Below are 17,187 nucleotides of genomic sequence, written 5' to 3'. Positions count from 1 at the left end.
ATTGGCTGCAACGGCTGGAGCTGCGCCTATCCGAAGCCAGGAGCTTCCTCCAGGTCTCCCACATGGGTGCAGGGCCCAAGGACTTGGGCCATCTTCTGCTGCTTTCCCAGGCCATAGCAGAGAGCTGGATTGGAAGTGGGTGGAGACGGCTCTGTGGCACAGTGGGTTAATTCCCTGGTCTAAAGTGCCGGCATCCCATATGGGCGCCGGTTCGAAACCCGACTGCCCCACTTCCTGCCCAGCTCTCTGCTATGGCCCAGGAAAGCAGAATAAGATGGCCCAAGTCCTTGGGCCCCTGCACCCACGTGGGAGACCTGGAAGAAGCTCCTGGCTCCTGATCGGCACAGCTCCGGCCATTCTGGCCATCTGGGGAGTGAACCAGCAGATGGAAGACCTCTCTCTCTCTCTCTCTCTCTCTCTCTCTCTCTCTCTCTCTCTGCCTCTCTTCTCTCTGTGTAACTCTGACTTTCAAATAACTAAATAAATCTTAAAAAAAAAAAAAAGGAAGTGGAGCAGCAGGACTTGAACTGGCACCCATATGGGATGCTGGTACTGCCAGCAGCAGCTTTACCCGTTACACCACAGTGCCGGCCCCTGTGATGTTCTCTTTAAGGGTGGGCCGCTGGGGCTGGCACTGTGGCATAACAGGTTAAGTCGCTGCTTACAATGCCGACGGCATCCCATACGGGCACAAGTTTGAGTCGTAGATACTCTATCTCTGATTCAGCTTCCTGCTAGTACATCTGGAAAACCAACAGAAAATGGCCCAACTACTTGGGTCCCTGTATCCACAGGGAGACCCAGAGGAAGCTCCTGGTTCCTGGTTTCAGACTAGCCCAGCCTTGGCCACTGCAGCCATTTGGGGAGTGAACTAGCAGATGCAAGATCTCTCTCTCTCTCTCTATCTCTCCCTCTCTAACTCTGCCTTTCAAGTAAAATAAATAAATATTAAAGGAAAAATAAAGGTGGGTCCCTTTTTTCAACTCCAAGGCCTGCTCAAGGCTAACCTCCTCCATGTCCTGACCCTGGCCAGGTGAGGAGCCAGTTCCACCACCAGGCCCTCTGCTGGACACAGCCCTTTCTCCTGCCACCAAACTCCTGTCCGCTAACGCACTCCTGTCTTTGCTCTATCTGGCTTCCCCTTGCCTTCTCCAACTGCTCTGCAGGGGCAATTCATCCTCTCCGTGGCCCATCCTGCTGCCATGAGGTCGGCAGGTCTGGCTGTCCTACCGGCCCTGCTTTCCCTGTCTTCTCTGTGCCTCCCTCTGGTGGGCAAAGCTGACTCCTTTCCTTGCCACTGCAGCTTGTCCCGCTTTATCTCTCCTGTATGAAGCTGCGACTGTGCCTAAAGCTCTAGAGGGAGCGGCCCCCTCACCCCCCACCCCCCCACTAGCAGTCAGAGTGCCCTACCCAGCAGGTAACCCGTCCTCACACCAGGTGTACACAGAGCAGACACAGCGACTGGGAGGGCCTAGTGATTCGACTGTACCAGTGCCTCGGATCTGTCCCACCTCTGACTTGGTCTCCCTGAGCCTGGGCTATTCAGGTTTGCTCCACTTCCTTGGAAACACCACCCCTGCTGCTGACTCTGCCATAGAATGACTGCAACACCTGGCTCACTACCACCGGGAGAAGTGGCCACAGACTGAAACCCTCCACCCTGCCCCCTCCTCTTCTAAGCTAGCTCCTCCTCTTGCCCACCACAACCAGCTCCCGTGCAAGAACCGAGTCAGCGCCTCCCAGGGAAATGTACAAATCATAGGCGAGGAACAAACAACAAGGGTGGCACTGACACTCTGAACAGATCAGAAGGTTCCAAGAAAGCTGGCCTAGCTGAGGCACACATGAAAAATGAAACTCGAGCACTGTTTCCCACTGTTTTTACCAGAAAAACAAGGAATAGGCTTGTGGCTCAGCAACAGGGAACTGGACAGACACACACAAAAACACAGGGGAGACATATCAATTGTCCTAGAAAAACATTCGTTGTCAACTGAGTGGAAAGGGCAAGTCACCACAAGGTAGTTCAAGCTTGGTGCTGTTTTAAGAAGTGTGTGGAGGGGCCAGCACTGTGGTGCAGCAGGTTAGGCCACTGCCTGCAGTGTCGGCATCCCATATGGGTGCCGATTCGTTTCCCAGCTGTTCCACTTCCAATCCAGCTCCCTGCTAATGCACCTGGGAAAGCAGTGGAAGATGGCCCAAGTACTTGGGTGTCTGCATGTGGGAGACACGGAAGAAGCTCCTGGCTTCAGTCTGGCCCAGCTCCAGCCATTGCAGCCATCTGGTGAATGAATCAGCAGATGGAAGATCTCTCTGTCTCTCTCTCTCTCTCCCTGTGTGTGTGTGTGTGTGTGTGTAACTTTGTCTTTTGAATAAAACGAATAAACCTTTAAAAAAAGAAGTGTGTGGAGTCTACAAAGGAAAAGCCCCAGGTGCTTGGGTTAGATGGTTCTCAATCTGAACTCTGAGCTCTCCCCATCAGTAGCTCTGGGAACTTGGAGAGCTTTCTACACTTCTCTGAACCTCACTTTCTTCTTCACAGTACTATCAAAATTTATAGTATGTGCCTGGTACACAGAATGCCTAACAAGTAGTAGCTGCTACTATGCACAGAAAAGTCTGGAAAAGTCTAGAACAAAGCTAAGTGTCAACAGCAGTTATAGGAGCATCTCCAGGAAATTACTTTCACACTTGTACTTAAAGTCTTATCTTTCTACAAGGAATATGCGCTGGCAGGGAACTTCTTGCTCTTCAGACATGAGAGGAACTACAAGATGAGAGTCGTTAGACTCAAAAGCCCAAGACTAATGAGGACACGCAGTAAGGTCCACCTGAGCTCACTGATGGCGCCAGGGCCTATTCACCAAAAGCCACCAGGCGACTGCTACTCAGGACAAAGCAGCTCAGCATCTGAGCAAGAGCCTGAGGCAGGCTGGAGACAACTAGCTGGCACTAAGTGTTCCAGTAACACCAAGAGCCGTATCGTGGAGCAAGGGGGTGGAACAAGGCAGTCTCTGGTGTACCCGCTCCAAAGCTGAGCAGCTCAGGTCACCCTGTCACTCCGGGGCTGCCATTCTCCATGCACAAAGGCCCACATGATACCCAGGATTAAAGGCCTTACTGGTTTCAACCAGAACCAGAACAGACCACAGCAACAGGCACATACACATCAGCGAGGCCACAGGGCAATCTGGTCGTCTAGCTAAGCCCTTACTAAAACAGAATGCTTAGGCAAGAGGGGTGAGCTGCCTTGCTGCAGCCCCCCAGCCAATGATGCTAAGGGCAGGCTGTGCTGTGCACTGCTCTCCCCAGCTACTCTACCTGACTCACCCTTCTTACAGACAGTAACAACCCCAGATTTGCTAAGATTGTGAGTGGGCCCCATAACATACCTGAACTTGACCCAGCAAAGAGAGACAGATACCTCTCTATCTCACATACAGGCATGCCGCACAACTAACAACAGTGATTCATTTTTTAAAAAAATGTACAAACAAGTGTGGAGAGGCACACAAAGGATATGTAGAACAAAGCAAGGGTTAGCCCACAATCGGAATTTGCCTATTCACTACCTATCTACGGCAGACTGTGTTGACAGATGTAAGAGGGTTCTTCAAAAAGAAAATGCTTCAAAGATCCAAAGGCAACCATAACATGGCTTCTAAAAGCAATGACACAGGTAAATGAGGAAAGTGGGCCCACTCCAAGTGTTTTCAGTGCACCTGAACAAGTCCACGCTTAGTGAGTCCCATGCGGGGCAGGGAAGCTCCCTGCCGCAGCCAGGAAGTGCCGTGAGCTAGTGACCTCTGCGCTGTGGGCACAGAGTTGTGTTAGAGCAGTGTTGCTACAGTTTTGCTAATGTGCACAGTCACCTAAGGATCTCGGCAACATGCAGGTTCTCACCCGCAGGCCCAGGGCAGTGAGAGGCTGCATTTCCAACAAGCCCAGCTACCAAGACAAAGAGACACAGTGTTTGGAGAAGGCAGACTAGAAACCACACAGGTGCGGTGCTGGATTCTGACAGTAAAGCCTCCGAACCAGCTCACACAATTCTGAGCAGGGTACTGGTTAAAGCAGTGACAGTCCCCTCCCTAAACAGTATTGCACAGCCATTAAGAATGAGTTGTTCAGAAGCATTACCAAGATAGGTTGTTGGGCGAGAAAGGCTAGTTAAAGCACAGCAAAAAGTGCACACGGTATTTGTAAGGAAAATGTTACACGTACATGTAAAAAAGACTAATGAGGGGACGGCACTGTGGCGTAGCAGGTAAAGCCACCACCTGCAGTGCCAGTATCCTATATGGGCGCTGGTTGAGTCCTGGCTGCTCCTCTTCCGATCCAGCTCTCAGCTAACATGCCTGGGAAAGCAGTGGAAGATGGCCCAAGTCCTTGGGCCCCTGCACCCACAGGGGAGATCTGGAAGAAGCTCCAGGCTCCTGGCTTCGGATCAGCTCAGCTCCAGCTGTTATGACTATCTGGGGAGTGAACCAGCGGATGGAAGACCTCTACCTCTGCCTCTCTGTAACTCTGCCTTTCAAATAAATAAATCTCTTTTTAAAAAAAAAAAAAAGACTACTGAAAAATTCAAGAAGCATCCCAATTATATCTGTAGCTACCTCTGAGGATAGGACCACAGGGAGTTCACTCAACACATCACTATGATTTGGAGGTTTTTTTGCACAGAAGAGGTTTTGTTTATTTTATAATGAGCAGGAGTATGTTTTTGATTGGAAGAACTCACAGAGCAGCTAGCTGTGTTCTTTGAAGTGTTTCCTCCAAGACCCATGTGGTTATGTGGATATAAGGTGTGGGTAACATTACACCACAAGAGAAGCTCCTCAAGGGCCACAGTTGCCGCTCTGGGACCTGACAGACTAGGAGGATTCTACATTCTGGGCAAAATTCTAGAAATGGCTAAGTAGACCATTTGTGGGCAATCAGTGGATTCACACTGACCACTGGGATCCTCACTCCCTTCTTTAAGAAGTAGCTGCCCAAGACCCACCTGTGACTGGATGAACCATGGGAGGGTACTGCAGGCATAGCAGGACAGTGGACACCCAGCTCACAGCGTCCCTCGCTTCAGCTGAGGAGAAGTGAAATGTGTGGGGCTGCTGGAAGGACCTGGCCAAGAAGTTAGACAGCCACTGCCTCGTGTGGCACATGTAAAAATGAACTAGGTAAAGCTTCACACACTCGTCAGAGGAGAGGAAACACACAACTGGGCTAGACTGCTGACTTGACACTGACATATCACGATCGTGAAAAGCAGGCTATAGCAGTGGGCCCAGGCTTACTGCCACCCTCCCACCTCTGAGCGCCACTCTGGGAATGGCAGTAGTGTGCAAATGAGGATGGCCTGTATTGGAATTCACCGACTTAGGTGAGAAAGGAAACTTCAAACACTTCTGCATCCTGACTGTGCTGGCATCACCCAACCATTTGACAACAAAGGCTCTACAATTGTCAAGACTCAGAACTGTAAACTAAAAATGGTGAATTTTACTACGGTGAATTTTACTATGCTGAATTAGCCCAGAGTGGACTGGCTGCACAGGAATGCCCGTGGCACATGGTCACTTGTCTGGTGGCCAAGTTACCCCACAGCTGCAGAAGAAGGGGGACGATCGCTGGCCCCTGGCACAGTCAGATAATACTTGAAGTACCTGACCTGGAGGTGTCCTTCCAAAAGCAAGATCATGGAAGCAGAATGGAGCCAGGAGAAAGGCTTATGAGCCAGAGTCTGCGAGGAACAAACACTAAGACATCGGCCACTGATGTGCCAGCTTCTGCAGGAGCACCCTGCGGTCTGCTACCCCCTCTCAGAGGCATGCCCCATATAGCCCTCCAAGTAGCAGCTGACCGACTGCAAGACCCTGGCCTGCAAGGAAGGGCACTGTCAGCTCACCAGTGGCTCTATCAAGCCTTCGCCTTTCTCTTCACCCCAGCGTCACGAATGCACACTTACAGACAGTTCAAGAAGAACTCCAGTCTCCTTCAAGTCTGCCTGATCAATGAGCCTGTCTCTCCCTGCGTCTGCTCCCCACGTGCAGGGGTACCCAAACCCTGAGCAGGCGGAGGTGGAGAGTGAAGCCAAGGAGCTGATCCCCACAGCAGCCGCTGCTGTAGGCTAAGACCACACTTAAGTACACTGCTGCACCAGCACCTGTCGACTTCAACCTCTGGTCTGCAAGAGCAGACCTGGAGACTGGCAAACATTGTGCTGAAAATCAATGCCTGCTCAATCTATGGAAGGCACGGACAAGACAGATTACAAACTTTTCCAGGAATTCCCAGCACTCACCAGTGAACCCTCTCTTTTCTAAACGCATACAAGCCATTCTTTCTAGAGCATGGATTGAGGTCAAAGTCAAGCTGGCCCATCCTAGCCATACCCTCACCTATCTTCTCCTCCCTTGGGAATCAGGATACTTGCCTGTCTGCAGCCTTCCAGCATCTCTCCCACTCTGCAGTTCCTCGAGGATCATCAGCAAGTCCAGCTGGAGATGATCTCAAGTTCCCGGACATAATCTCACCAAGTCTAAGTGGAAACTACAACACTGAGACAAGCTACCCGCTCTACTTCGCCTCTGCCCACTGGGGATTTCAGTTCTCTCGTCCCCATGTTTCCTTTGCCCTTGCCCTTCTACCTTCCATCTCCTCTAACACAGACACAGAAAGAGGAACTACCTTCTCCCCCATTTCTTCCCATGTCTCGCGAATCACAGCTCAGTATAAGTTTTTCCCTCCTCAAAGCTATTCTGAAAGTTCTAGAAGCTTCTCTGGTAAAAGTCCTAGTTTCTGCTCTTCCTTCCTCTCTGTGGTCTCTTCTCCTTCATTTGGCTCACTTGCAGTCATACTGAGAATTCTGTTTGTGAAACTCAGTCCTCTGGGTTTACTTCTCTTTCACTCTCAAACCACAAAATTGTACTTCTCTGGAGCTTCCTGAAACCCTAAAAATGTAGGCTATGTGTCTTTGACCCCTGTAAGCCTTCTTATTTGCTGACTTTCCTCATTTGAAGGCACTAAGGTAGCAGATTATATCTCTGATCAAACATATTACCTTGAAAAGCTATGCGCTACCTCCCACCCTTTTGAACCTGGACCCAGAGAGTCCAAGATCATCTGGAAAGCTGCAAGTCAGACAGGCTTTCGTCCTAGTGCCTAGCGAAGCAGGATGCACTAAGCAAACGGAGGGCAAGAATCCCTGAAGTGCTCACCGTCCTGAGTCTCTAGGCACAACATCAGGAAGGAATTCGCATCCATGAGCCTGGCCTGAGAATCCACACATTCAGTTGATGCTATGGTCTGACGGTTCCCACCATCCGTGTGCTTTAGCATAATGCTTACTGCAATGGCACTGGAGGTGTGGTCTTCAGGGGAACAATTAATGCAGGAGGACTCTGCCCTCCTAAGCGTGTCAGTGCATTACAAAGGGCCAGAGGGGACTAGGTTGGCCCCTTTTGCCCTTCCACTCTTTGCACCATGCATTGTTCCTCTTCTCGGGAGGATGCAGCAGTAAGTTCTTTTGGAAGCAGACCACAGCCCTCATCAGACACTTTGCGCTTGGAATTCTCAGCCTCCAAAACCAGGCGCAATACCACAATCCATCTCTGTTGTTTACAGATTACCCAGCCTCATATTTTGTTACAGCAGCACAAACAGACTAAGTCAGCGGTCTTCTCAGCGCTGACCCACACACCAAGCACCTTTCCAATCCCTCTGTCTGCCCTCCGCCTGAGCCTCCATGTATCCCTCTGCCAGGGCCCCATCGGTCAGAATCCTCGTGTGAAACAGGAGAGAGCGAACAGGGCCCTAGACTCAAATAGGCACTTTCTTCTGGTTTCATCTTGCCCAACTAGCCACCCCACTGGCCCTTGTCGAGGAATTTGGTCTTGCCAAAAACACCAGAAACATTTGGGCTGTCATGGAGCACAAGGTGCTCCCATTAGAATCACATTTAGGAAGGCCTGGAGACAGGGGCAGTCTCCACCCTTTTGGGCCACTTCTGCCCCGTGTTCTCAAGTCAGCATCCTGATGAGCAGGGCTCCAAAGATGCTCTCCCACAGGAGAGAAAGTCCCAGCTGTACTTCACAAGCAAACACAGGGCCAGATGGCCACTGTTTGCCCTACAAGATCACGTGGTGAGATCAGGTCTTCTGATACCCCAGTTAGTCCCCTCCCACTCGCCACAGTGACTCTGGGGGTCGGGGGCACCTGTGTTATCTCCCTGAATAAGGACAGGACCTCTGGGTCCTGAGGAGTCAAACCCACACAGCTCCCTTCACAGCGCCTGTCCATCCACACTCACAAGGACAGCAGCAAGGAGAAGCCAGCAATATAGAGATTCCGCTGAGCACGGAAAAGCTTCATGTGGAAGTGCTCCATTGCTCCGGGGTTATTCTGGAGGTTCACCTTCTCAGTCACATCGTCATACTTCCGAATCTCACGTACAGCATCTGTGGGGGAACAGATGAGACACAGGTGCTTACCTGCTACTCTGGCCACACCAGGCTGTACAAGGCAGGCAGGCAGGCAGCAAGATAGGTCAGCCTCACTTCCCATCAATCCATCCTGCCCCACCCCACTGCCTCGGCTGCCATATCCTCACTGGGGGCTTTATCAGAAGCTCCTGCCTTCACTCTCTCCTCCAGCTTTTCCCATATCGAAGCCTGCCACACTCTACCCAGACCACAAGTTGCTCTACAGCTCAAAACATGAATGGAACCTTCAGTGCTGCTGGCAACAGGGGTGGCTTCCCTTGCTGGTGCTGTCCAATCCCACCTCGTCCGGCTTCTCTCAAGTTGGAAATAGCAGCTCAGGAGGCCTAAGCTGCTAGAAGCCAAGAGCATAAGAGCATCAAGGGCATTTGTTGCCTTTTTTTTTTTTTTTGACAGGCAGAGTGGATAGTGAGAGACAGAGAAAAAGATTTTCCTTTTTGCCATTGGTTCACCCTCCAATGGCCACTGCGGCTGGCGCATCACGCTGATCCGAAGCCAGGAGCCAGGTGCTTCTCCTGGTCTCCCATTCGGGTGCAGGGCCCAAGGATTTGGGCCATCCTCCACTGCCTTCCCAGGCCATAGCAGAGAGCTGGCCTGGAAGAGGAACGACTGGGACACAATCTGGCACCCTGACCAAGACTAGAACCCGGTGTGCCGGTGCCGCAGGCGGAGGATTAGCCTATTGAGCCGCGGCGCTGGCCCTTGTTGCCAATTCTGACAAAGGGTTCAGTTGTTTATGTTACATTCTGATCATAAAAGGCATCTGTGCTCATCAGAAGCTCAACCATACCAGAAACATGGAAAGGTAAAGAATCCCACACACAATCACCTCCAGTGGTGCATATGCTGTGTGCCTGATTTCAAATTATTTCTGGTCACTTTATCCTGTTATTCACTTTTTCATACATACCCACCTCTGAAATTATCTTCAACAACTGTCTCTTGCCCATCGCCCTCAAGCTAAACTACTTTTAGCTTGAGGGCTTTAGGCTGCTACATTCCCACGGCCTAGCATGGTTCTGGTTGCAGAACCAGAACTCACACAACCACTAAGTGAGCGCTCTAAGCTCCTGAAAGAGTCATCATTTCACAAGTAGTTTTTAAAAAAGACTATCTATTAAACTGTCTATAAAGTATAAATGGAACCATACCATATCTATTGCCTTTCCCTACTCACTCAGAGACAGATTCTTTTCAAAGTATATTTGAGGGACTGGCATTAAGGTGCAGTGGGTTAAGCTGCTGCCTGGGATGCCACCATCCCATATGAGCACCTTGTGGGAGAACTGAATGCAGTTCTGGCTGTTGGCTTCAACCTGACCTAGCCCTAGGTATTTCGGGCATTTGAAGAATGAACCAGCATGGGGAAGATCTTTCTCTCCCCTCCCCCCTCCCTGTCACTCTGCCTTTCAAATAAACTTTTTAAAAGATTATTTATTTATTTGAAAGCAGTTAGAGAGAGAGAACACCATGTGGTTTGAGTTCCAGCTGCTCTACTTCTGATCCAGCTCCCCGCCAATGTGCCTGGGAAAGCAGTAGAAGATGGCCCAAGTGGTTGGGTCCCTGCACCCACGTGGGAAACCCAGTGGAAGCTCCTGGCTTCAGCCTGGCCCAGTCGGCCGTTGCGGTCATTTGGGAAGTGAACCAGTAGTTGGAAGTTCTCTCGCCCTGTGACTGCCTTCAAATAAATAAATAAATAATCTTTTAAAAAGTTTATTTGAGGCCGGCGCCGTGGCTCAACAGGCTAATCCTCCACCTTGCAGCACCGGCACACCGGGTTCTAGTCCCGGTTGGGGTGCCGGATTCTATCCCGGTTGCCCCTCTTCCAGGCCAGCTCTCTGCTATGGCCCGAGAAGGCAGTGGAAGATGGCCCAAGTCCTTGGGCCCTGCAACCGGCATAGGAGACCAGGAGAAGCACCTGGCTCCTGGCTTTGGATCAGCGAGATGCCCCAGCCGCAGCGGCCATTGGAGAGTGAACCAACGGCAAAAAGAAGACCTTTCTCTCTGTCTCTCTCTCTCTCACTATCCACTCTGCCTGTCAAAACACCCAGGGCTAGGCCAGGTTGAAGCCAACAGCCAGAACTCCATTCAGTTCTCCCACACGGGTGGCACGAATTCAAGTACTTGAGCCACGATCAAAAGTGGAGCAGTTGGGACTGAAACTGTCACTCTGATACAGGATGTGGGTGTCCCAGTGATAGCTCAACCCACTGTACCACAATACCTGACCCTGAGACATAGTTTTACATCAGTTTAATAACAGCTCAAATAGCTGACTCCCTGCCACCCAGGTGGGAGACCCGGACTGAGTTCCCAGCTCCTGGCTTAGGCCCAGCCCCACCTGTTGCAAGTATTCATGGAGTGAACCAACAGAGGAGAGCACATGCACTGCATGTGCACGCTCCCTCACAAATAAACATTTTAGGAAAGACTGGCATGGCAGAGTTTGGTTCTTACTTTCTGGTCTTAAGACTACTTGGTCTTATTATTTTAAAAAATTATTTATTTAAAAGGCAAAGACATGGAGACAGAAAGAAAGAAAGGGGGAGGGACACAAAAACAGAGATCCTCCACTCACTGGCTCACTCCCCAAAAGCCCACGACAGCTGGGGCTGCCCAAAGCCCAAGGTCTCCATCTAGGTGTCCATCCAGGTCTCCCATGAGGGTGGTAAGGGACTCAAGTACTTGAGCCATCACCTGCTGCCTCCCAGGGTGCACATTAGCAGGAAGCTAAAAATTGGAAGAAGAGCTGGCATTCGAACCCAGGCATTCCCAATATGGGATGTGGGCACCCCAAGTGGCATCTTACCATCTGCACTAAATGTCTCCTCCAGTTGCATTTTTTATCCTTTTATTTATTTGAGAAACTGAGAGACAGACAGACAAACCTCTCCAAATGCCCACAACTGCCAGGGCTGAAGGTAAAAGCACAATCCAGTTCTCCCACATGAGTGACAGGAACCCAATGACTTGAGCAATCACCACTGCCTCCCAGGGTCTGCATTAATAGGTAGCTGGAGCCAGAGGCTGGAGCCGGGAATCTAATCCAGGTACTCTGATATGGGATACTGGCATCTTAACTGCTAGGCTAAACACCTATCCTGGCTGTTTGGTTTTCAAGCTGATCGCGCATCATAAAAATCCACCTTCCTTTACTGTCAAATCTGCAGCATGAAGCAAGCACCCTCACATAGTCTAAGCAGGAATATTAACTGTCATAAGACACCTGTTATAAAATGCAAGATGTTCATACCCTCAGGTTCAGTGACTCCTCTCTGATGTTATCCCACAGAAGCCTTTGTATAAATGTGCAATGTTGTGAGAGTATCTACAAAGAGGACATTAAACTGTGGTACAACTATATGAGAATACTATGTACTCTTTAAGAAGAATGAGATTGCGGTACAACGATGTCTAATTTATAGCCAGAGGGAAAAAAGCACAATCTAAAACATGTGTGTGTGTGATCCCACTACTGTAAACATGGTAACAGAGATGTAAACACAGAGAACACCTGTGGAAATGCATGAGAAAGTATTTGGGATGGCTGCCTGTAATACATGGGATGATGGGGGACTTTAACTGTCTAAGTTCAATTTCTAAACTTTCAAAAACAATTAAGCATTACTTTCTAATCAGAAAACAAGGTTAAAAGTCCTGTTTTCTTACACTGCCCCCTGCATTGAGAAATCTCATTGTCATAAGGCCCATCTTGGTCAACAGCCAAGAGAAGACTGGGCTGGGAGGCATTGGCTCTGCCTCATCATACCCAGGAGGTGTGCCCTAGACCCATCCACCGCCTTCTCCTGGGTACATGGGTCTTGGGCCTCTCCCAGGGAACATAAAGGGTGGGCCAGGCTGTAGCTCCAGCTGGTTGCACCCACTACTTTTCACTAACTAGCTCTTGCTATTCACTACCATTTCTATTTGTAGAGGACTCTCTCTAGATTCTGCTTTTTAACATCAGGGTAGGAAGCAGCCAGCTGTTCCAGCCATATGTCTCTCTAGAACTTCTGAGCAGGACCTTGATCCTAAAAAAGAATACAGGTTTATCAAGTACTCAAAGCTACAAAGGATCTCTGGCTCATTGAGCTGCGGTAGGAAATAGAGATGGTTACAGTACTGGAAGGCGTAAGGCACTGAGGTAATAATCTCTGGCTTTATCCCTTGTTTCCCTAGTCCTTGCCTCCAATCGGAACCTAAAAGCAAAAATATACAGGCACAGTTCAAAAATTCTGTAGCCTGGCTTTTTGTGGAGCTCAGCCCCAGAGACAACACACAACTCCCCTCCGAGCTCCTGGCTCAGAGATGCTCAGGGAAGAGTCCTGATTGGGAAGAACTGCCTCTTGGGGTCTTGCCCAGTATTGCAGGAACAGCGAAGCACTATCCTACGTAGCTGGAACTGCAAGCCGCACCTGGCCTGTTCAGAGGCAGTTCTTCCTGAACATATCCTGTCCGGCCTCAAGACATCAGGAAGGAGAAATGCTTGATGCTGCAGCTGGAGGCCTGGAGTGGGAGGTAGTCTTTGCACACTCCCCTGATCCCCGCAGTCCCCGCTGCATTTCTGCAGAGGACAGGGGGACGGGGGAGAGGAGTATGCCAAGCCTAAGCAGCAGCACCACCATGAGACAGGACCCCTGTCCCAACAGAGCTGACACTGTGGAGTCTGGGTAGGTGGACACGGTGATCACTCAGCACAGCAAAAGTGCACAACTAACAGCCAGACAAGAGTTTTATGGACTCCTCTTGCCTCCAAACAACTCTGCCACTACATTGCCCTGAAATGTCCACCTTACATCTTAGCACCACCGGCTCCAGCCCCACCCCCACCCAAGCATGCCCTCTGGTCCATTTGTCTTTATAGGACCGCAGAGCTGGAAGCACTTGCAAAGACCTGAAGTCCAGCCCAGATCGAGAGAGGTCTGGGATCTGTCCCCAGGCGATACTGCTAGTCAGCTCAGTCCCCCTTTCCATTAGCAGACATGGCAGGACTTCCTTCCACAAGGCTCCCTGTCTACTTGGGTGCTCAGCCCCTTATTTGAAGACCTGTTTCAGACACTGAGGGAGAATGCTGCTGGTTAAATGACTGGAAAGCAGTACTGCTTAGACCAGAGACACGAGCCAGTTAGCTTGTCTTAGCTTTGCTCCTAGAATGACCTGAGAAGCAACCTCAGAAATGTGAGGCAGTTGTCATAAGGATGCAGATAAAGACTGCCTGGTATAGTCACACCCCTGCTGGAGGAACCTCTCTCGACAAACGCCTGGCAGCAGCACCATCTTGCCCAGAAGAAAGACGGGGCGCCTCACTGATCTGTCTGCGAGAAGCCCCACTTGGCAGAGCACAGAATAGCAGAGGCCACACACAGCCCACTCACCAATGACCAGCAGCACGAGAATGCTGATGAGAACCACAAAGAAGGTGTTGCCATAGCTCACGACCAACTCCACCAGGCGGGACTTGAAAATCTTCTGCCATCTGTGAAGGGAAAGCACATGATCCTGGGGGCAGGGCCCTGACCACCACAGAAGTCAGCTTTGCACTCTTCTCCATGGCCCGAGAGCGGCATGCTGTCAGCTTCAGACACCTGGAAGTCTCCAATGTATGGTAGCTATTTAAAAGTGCTTCAAAAAAAAGCTGCATGTATACAGATAGGAACGCCTAGACATTAGTGGTCTCTAGAGAGGAAAACCCACTTTTCATTGTACTCTCCTTTGTAGTACTCAAAATGTGCACCTTGTAGGACTGGCGTTGTGACACAGTGGGTTAAGCTGTGTCTAGTCCCGGTTGGGGCACCGGATTCTATCCTGGTTGCCCCTCTTCCAGGCCAGCTCTCTGCTATGGCCTGGGAAGGCAGTGGAGGATGGTCCAAGTCCTTGGGCCCTGCACCCCATGGGAGACCAGGAGAAGCACCTGGCTCCTGGCTTCGGATCAGCACGATGCACCGGCCACAGCGGCCATTGGAGGGTGAACCAATGGCAAAAAGGAAGACCTTTCTCTCTGTCTCTCACTATCCACTCTGCCTCTCAAAAAAAAAAAAAAAAAAAAAAAAAGATAACCTCTGTGTCTCTCTGCTCTTCAAGTAACTTTAAGATTTATTTATCTGAAAGGCAGAATGACAGAGAAGGGAAGAGGCAGAGACAGAAAGATCTTCTGTCCGCTCGTTCACTCCCCAAATGGCCACAATGGGCTGGGCTGGGCTGGGCCAGGCCGAAACCAGGAGCTGGGGACTCCAACGAGGTCTCCTACCTGAGTGGCAAGGGCCCAAGGACTTGGGCCATCCTCCGCTGCTTTCCCAGGCACATTAGCAGGGGGCTAGATAGGAAGTGGAGCAGCTGGGACTCAAACTAGCACTGATATGGGATTCCAGCATCACAGGAGGCGACCTAAAAAGCTACCCCACAACGCCTCTCAAATAAATTTTTTCCATAAGGAAGAATTTTTAAAAATTTGTGGAAATCTAGCCTTATTTGAAAGAAAGCTTCTAATTTAAATAGAGATAGATGTGTTCAGATGTTGTAATTAAAAATTAATTTCCAGTCTGGTGTACAGTGAAAAGGAACATGGCTTCATCCTTCAGAGGCTGAGTAATGCTCCCGAGGCTCCGCTGCAAGGCCAGTGAGACGAGCTGGGACAGAAGGCACCAAGTCAGCAACGTGACCTGATGGTGCAAGGCTTCCGGATAGCACACAGCCGCGTCACCCAGGGACGGCGGGAGGGCAGTCACACTCAGAACACACTAAGGCTAGATCTTCCTCCCTTTAGGGTATTGTCAAGAAGGCAGGGCGCACTGGAAAGGAGCTGTGCAAGACGTGACAAGGCAGAACCGTATGGAGGGCCACAATGAGAAACACAAGCCCCACCACCCCCGGCCCAGACAGGTTCTACCTGCTTCCCTAGGGCCGCAGTTCTAGGGCCCACCAATTCTGCACACAAGCTGCAGGACTTGGCCGTGGGCAGCCCGCCGCCTGCCTGCCAGCGCGCTCCACGGGCCCTACCTCTTGGGAGAGATGAAGGGAACGCAGAGAAGCAGCACGGCAAAGACCTCTGCATAGAGGAAGGTGGCGACTGCAGTCCACTGCAGACTCATGCTGTTGCTGGGTTTCCAACCGGGAGATGGGAGCTTCGTTCCTGGCCGTGTGCAGAAGGAACAAGAGCAGCAGTGAGAGCTGGGCAGCCGCGGGCACCCAGGCCAGGTGCTCTGCGCGCCCGGGGCTGCCACTCTTCCTTCACCCAGGGCCCCAGCGCTGGACTTCAGAGCCTCGCAGCACCAGCTGAACCGGCCAGGGCTCCGCGAGGCCACTCACGGCCAACGGTGCCCAAAGGCCTAACTTGCATTTCCCGGGAGAGGGTTAGTCGCCACCCTCCACCCTCCGTTACCTCCAGAGCCAGCACGATCCCTTTCCCCAAGGGAGTCCAAGAACCCCTTCTGTGCCTGTGGAACTGGGAAAGCGGTTTTCTTAAAAAGACAGCCCAGGAGCAGGAGGAAACCCTCAGCACGCCCCCCAGCCTGCTCCCTTCCCAGCGGCGCGCGGCGCTCCGCTGCACAGCGTCGGGCCTTTTCCAAATCCCTGCTACGAACCAGGCCCGGCCCCGCAGTGCTTCGGGAGCTGCACCCGGTCCGAAAGCGGCCTCCGCCGCCGCCCCCTCGGGGGAACCAGGAGGCCCTGCCCTCCTCAGCCTTTCCAACGGGGCCGGCCGAGAGAAGGCCAGGAGCTGTTTCCGGAGCTAAAACGGCCCTTCCCAGCCGCCGTGTGCCTCTGACGCGGGCGGGAGGCCCCCGAGCGAGCGAGACTGCTTAGAGGGCGGGAGTCAGGGCCAAGAGCAAACGCAGGTCTCAACAAGGCACCTCAAGGCAACCATCCAGAGCGAAGTTCTAGAAGCAGCCGTCCTGACACACCGGAGACGCTCGCCTGTCAGCCCTCTCGGGCCCAAACGCCCACCCAGCGCGAGAGCCGCCGTGCGGCACCCCAGGGCCCCTCGACGTCGCCCTGGCCCAGCACCGCTTCCCCGAGGCCCACCCCGGCGGCTCCTCCGAGTTGGGCTTCGCCACCGTCCCCCGCCCCCGCGGCCGGCCCTCGCGCCCCAGAGCCCGGGTCCACCCCCCGCCGCCCCAATTTCTCTCCGCCCGGCCCTGCCCTCCCGGGTCGGTCCCGGGCTCGGAGGTCCCCAGGGACCCCCGGTCTCCTCACGCTTTCCGTCCGCTTCCCCGCCGAGGGGCTGCGGGGGCCTCAGCGGCCCCGAAGCCCAGGCGGGGGCGCGGACCGCCACTCACCGAGTTTCCCACAGTCAGTGAGCACGCCCCGCTGCAGCCAGCGAACTCTCGCCACAGCCCGGGCCCCGCCCCTCACGCCGCGGCCGGAAACCGGAAGCGCCCGTCGGGCCCCGCCCTCAAAGCGCGCGAGCCCCGGGAAGCCCCGCCTACCGCCGCTTCCCGCCCCAGCCCCGAGCCGCGTGCCGAGCGCAGAGCTAAGAGGAAACCGCGTCTCCCGGCCGGCGGCGACACGGCGGGGCGGGGCGGAGCTTTGGCGGGAAGGCAAGGGCCGCTTGTCTAGCCCGCGCGGCCGTCCCACGTCTCTGTGGTCCGGGGAGGGGGTGGGGCCAAGCCCGCTGAGAGAACGGGGTGGGGCGACCTGCGCCCAGACTCCGCCTTTCGCCCTTCCTCCGCCTCCTCCCCTTCCCCCGGCT

The 17,187-nt window shown here is 52.5% G+C and overlaps 1 protein-coding gene across 2 annotated transcripts in view; it reads right to left on the bottom strand.

Annotated features, from left to right (window-relative positions):
* BCAP31 (B cell receptor associated protein 31) overlaps window positions 1-16,854 on the bottom strand; it is a 32,097-nt gene extending 15,243 nt beyond the window's left edge. The window contains exons 1-5 of one of the 2 annotated variants that reach the window (XM_062184099.1): window positions 16,775-16,848; window positions 15,880-15,942; window positions 15,498-15,630; window positions 13,877-13,977; window positions 8,312-8,459 (exon numbers count right to left, since the gene is read on the bottom strand). In XM_062184099.1, the coding sequence (XP_062040083.1) occupies window positions 8,312-8,459; window positions 13,877-13,977; window positions 15,498-15,589 (341 nt within the window). In that variant the 5' untranslated portion in view covers window positions 15,590-15,630; window positions 15,880-15,942; window positions 16,775-16,848. Of the gene's footprint in view, window positions 1-8,311; window positions 8,460-13,876; window positions 13,978-15,497; window positions 15,631-15,879; window positions 15,943-16,774 lie in introns of both variants that reach the window. The other variant, XM_062184098.1, reaches the window with a different exon arrangement.
* Window positions 16,855-17,187: the final 333 nt, after the last annotated feature.

This window comes from Lepus europaeus, chromosome X, assembly GCF_033115175.1.
Source record: "Lepus europaeus isolate LE1 chromosome X, mLepTim1.pri, whole genome shotgun sequence".
Taxonomy (NCBI): Eukaryota; Metazoa; Chordata; class Mammalia; order Lagomorpha; family Leporidae; genus Lepus; species Lepus europaeus.
The sequence above is the reverse complement of the archived record's forward strand: the minus strand, read 5'-3'. Positions and strand labels throughout refer to the sequence as shown.